This window comes from Meriones unguiculatus, chromosome 14 (assembly GCF_030254825.1).
Source record: "Meriones unguiculatus strain TT.TT164.6M chromosome 14, Bangor_MerUng_6.1, whole genome shotgun sequence".
Lineage (NCBI taxonomy): Eukaryota > Metazoa > Chordata > Mammalia > Rodentia > Muridae > Meriones > Meriones unguiculatus.
Genome location: NC_083361.1, coordinates 262,501 through 264,863, shown reverse-complemented (window position 1 = coordinate 264,863; position 2,363 = coordinate 262,501). Strand labels below are relative to the sequence as shown.

The 2,363-nt window shown below is 72.5% G+C and overlaps 1 protein-coding gene across 1 annotated transcript in view; it reads right to left on the bottom strand.

The window, feature by feature from the left end:
• Positions 1 to 338: 338 nt before the first annotated feature.
• Positions 339 to 2,363, bottom strand: part of LOC132647074 (collagen alpha-1(I) chain-like) — a 2,832-nt gene continuing 807 nt past the window's right edge. Inside the window, exons 2-3 of the mRNA XM_060366315.1 lie at positions 1,059 to 2,345; positions 339 to 908 (exon numbers count right to left, since the gene is read on the bottom strand). Of these exons, the coding sequence (XP_060222298.1) occupies positions 339 to 908; positions 1,059 to 2,345 (1,857 nt within the window). The remainder of the gene's footprint in view (positions 909 to 1,058; positions 2,346 to 2,363) is intronic.

The window sequence follows — 2,363 nt, the reverse complement described above, 5'->3', positions numbered from 1 at the left end:
GCTTCGCTTTGTTTCCAACCCCTCTCTCGTTCCTGGTTGATCGATGTGGTTCTCTCGTGCCGTCTTCGGGCCGGGGCCTAAGCCGCGCCAGGCGAGGGACGGACATTCATGGCGAATGGCCATTCATTGTGAATGGCGCCCGCTCCTCTCGTTCTGCCAGCGGGCCCTTCGTCTCTCCTCCCCACCCGCCCGTGGTGGTGTGTGGAAGGCAAGGGTGCGGTTGCCCGGCCTGAGCCCCGTGCCCGCGCACTCGTTGCTGCAGTGCGTGGGGCTCCGTGTGGGTTCGTTTTGCCCGTGTGGCCCCTTGAGCCCCCTTCCCCGGGCCGGGGGAGGGTGGCTCATCTGCGGCGTCGCGTGCCGCTCCCGGTCGGTGTGCGCGCGCCTCGTTCTTTGCGATCCTCGCGGTGCCCCTGGAGCGTCCCAGGACTTCGAGGTGCCCGCTTCTGAGCGGCGGTGGCGTTTCCCGTTCCCTCTGGCGCCTCCTGTGCTCGGCTTTGCTTGCTTGCGGCGTGCGTGGCTTGTTCCCGTTGTTTGCCGTCCCTCTTGTGGGTCCGTGCCCGCTCCGCTGGTGCGGGAGACACGGTAGAGGAGAAGGAGGAGGGGGGGTCGAGTGTAATGACCCAAAGGCCGGTGAGAGGCTCCTTGGGGTGCCCGTTTCCGAGAGGGGGGGCCCCTCGTCGGGTGAGCGTCCACCGCGTCGTTGCGTGCCGTGTGCCCTCGGCGTGTCCCGGGAGGCGGGCCATAACGCAGACCCCCCGCGTGCGTGTCTTCCCCCCGTTGCTCGACGGAGGTCGAGTTGCGTGAGCGTCACGCCCGCACGCACGTCGTTTCTCCGGCTGGCCGCGGCCGGGGGTGCTTGGTCGGGTTGGGTATGCCCCGCCCTCGGTGAGAAAGCGTTCCTTCTCTAGCTATCCGGGGAGAAGAAAGGGCGTGTGCTGTGTTCCGGTGGGGCTTCTCCCGAATGGCCTCCGGCCGGCTGCCCGCCCTGACCGCCTTTCTGTGCGCGTAGCTTCGGCCTGGCCTCCCGCTTCTTCCGGGGGCTTTGTTCTCTCGCCTACCGCGGCCCGCGCCTCCTCGCTCCGAGTCCGGGGAGGGATCACGCGGGGCAAGAGCTCGGCGTCATGCCGGTGTCGCGGAGTGTTGGGTTCTCGTGGCGGAGGTTGGCGGTAGCGGTGGTGGAAGGGCCGCGTGTGCACCCCCGCGCGCGCGCGGTCTGCCCCATCCCATCCCCGTGGGGCGCCGCGGGACGGGTAGCGGAAGGGCGGTGGTGGGCTCCCGGTCCCACCCGTCCCTGTTCCCCTGCCCCCACCCCGTGGCCGCCCGCCGCGTGCGGCCCTCCCGTGCGCGTCCCCGTCTTTGCCGTTCCCGCGACTTGGACGTTGCCGCGCGTGGTGCGTGCGTTGTGGTCTGTTCGTGTGGCGGGGCGTCGTCCCGCTCGCCCCCCCTCCTCGGCAGCGTTCCCACGGTTGGGGGAGCGCGGGTGACCTTTCCCCCCTCCGGGGGATCCGGGGTCGTCCGGGTCTCGGCGGTGTATCGATCTCTCTCTCGGGGGCGGCCTTTTGGAGACGGCGGTCGGCCGCGTCCGGCTCGTCGTCGGACGTCGGGGGGGTCCCGTTCCCGCTCGAGGGGCCCTCGGCGGCGGTGGCGTCGGCGTTCGGCAGCCTCTCGCGTTGCGTCTCCCCGGGGCTCCCCGTTGGGGGGGGCCGTCGTCGTTTCTGGGGTCGACTCGGTTCGGCGCCGCGGGTGTGGCGGGACCGCTCCCGGAGTGTGAGCGGTGTGATTCCCGTCCGTTTTCGCCCCCCGGTGTTCGGCCGGTCGCCGCCAGGGCGGGGGCGGCCTCTCTCTCGGTGCGTGCTCGGGTGAGGGGGCCCGTTCCCGTCGTCGCCCCCGCCGTCGCCGGCATCTCGTCCTTGCCGTGTCGTTCCCCCTCCCCGCCCGCCGCTGCCGGCTCCCTCGTGTCCGGGCCGACCCCCGCGGCCGTGCTGGCCGGGACCCGTGCCCCCCTCGGGGGGAGGGTCGCCCCGTGCACGCGCGGTCGCGCCTCGGGCGTTCGGCGCGGTCCGGGAGAGGCCGCTCGGCGTGTGCGGGTGGAGCAGTTGGAGGGCGGTCCCGGCCCCGCGGCTGCGGCCGCGTTCTGCGTGTGGACGTTGTGTGGCGCCGGGGGAGGTCTCCCGCGTGCGTCCGGCCCCCCGCGAGGGGAGAAGGGGCTTGCGGCTGCAGTTACCCGTCTTTGGTGGGTCCGCCGGCCGAGGTGCGTCTGGGGGCTCTTCCGGCCCCGTCGCCCTGTAGCGGCGGGGGCTCCGGTCGATGTTTCCTCCTCTCCCCGAGGTCTCGGCGGCCCTCCTCTGCCGTGGTGGTCTCTC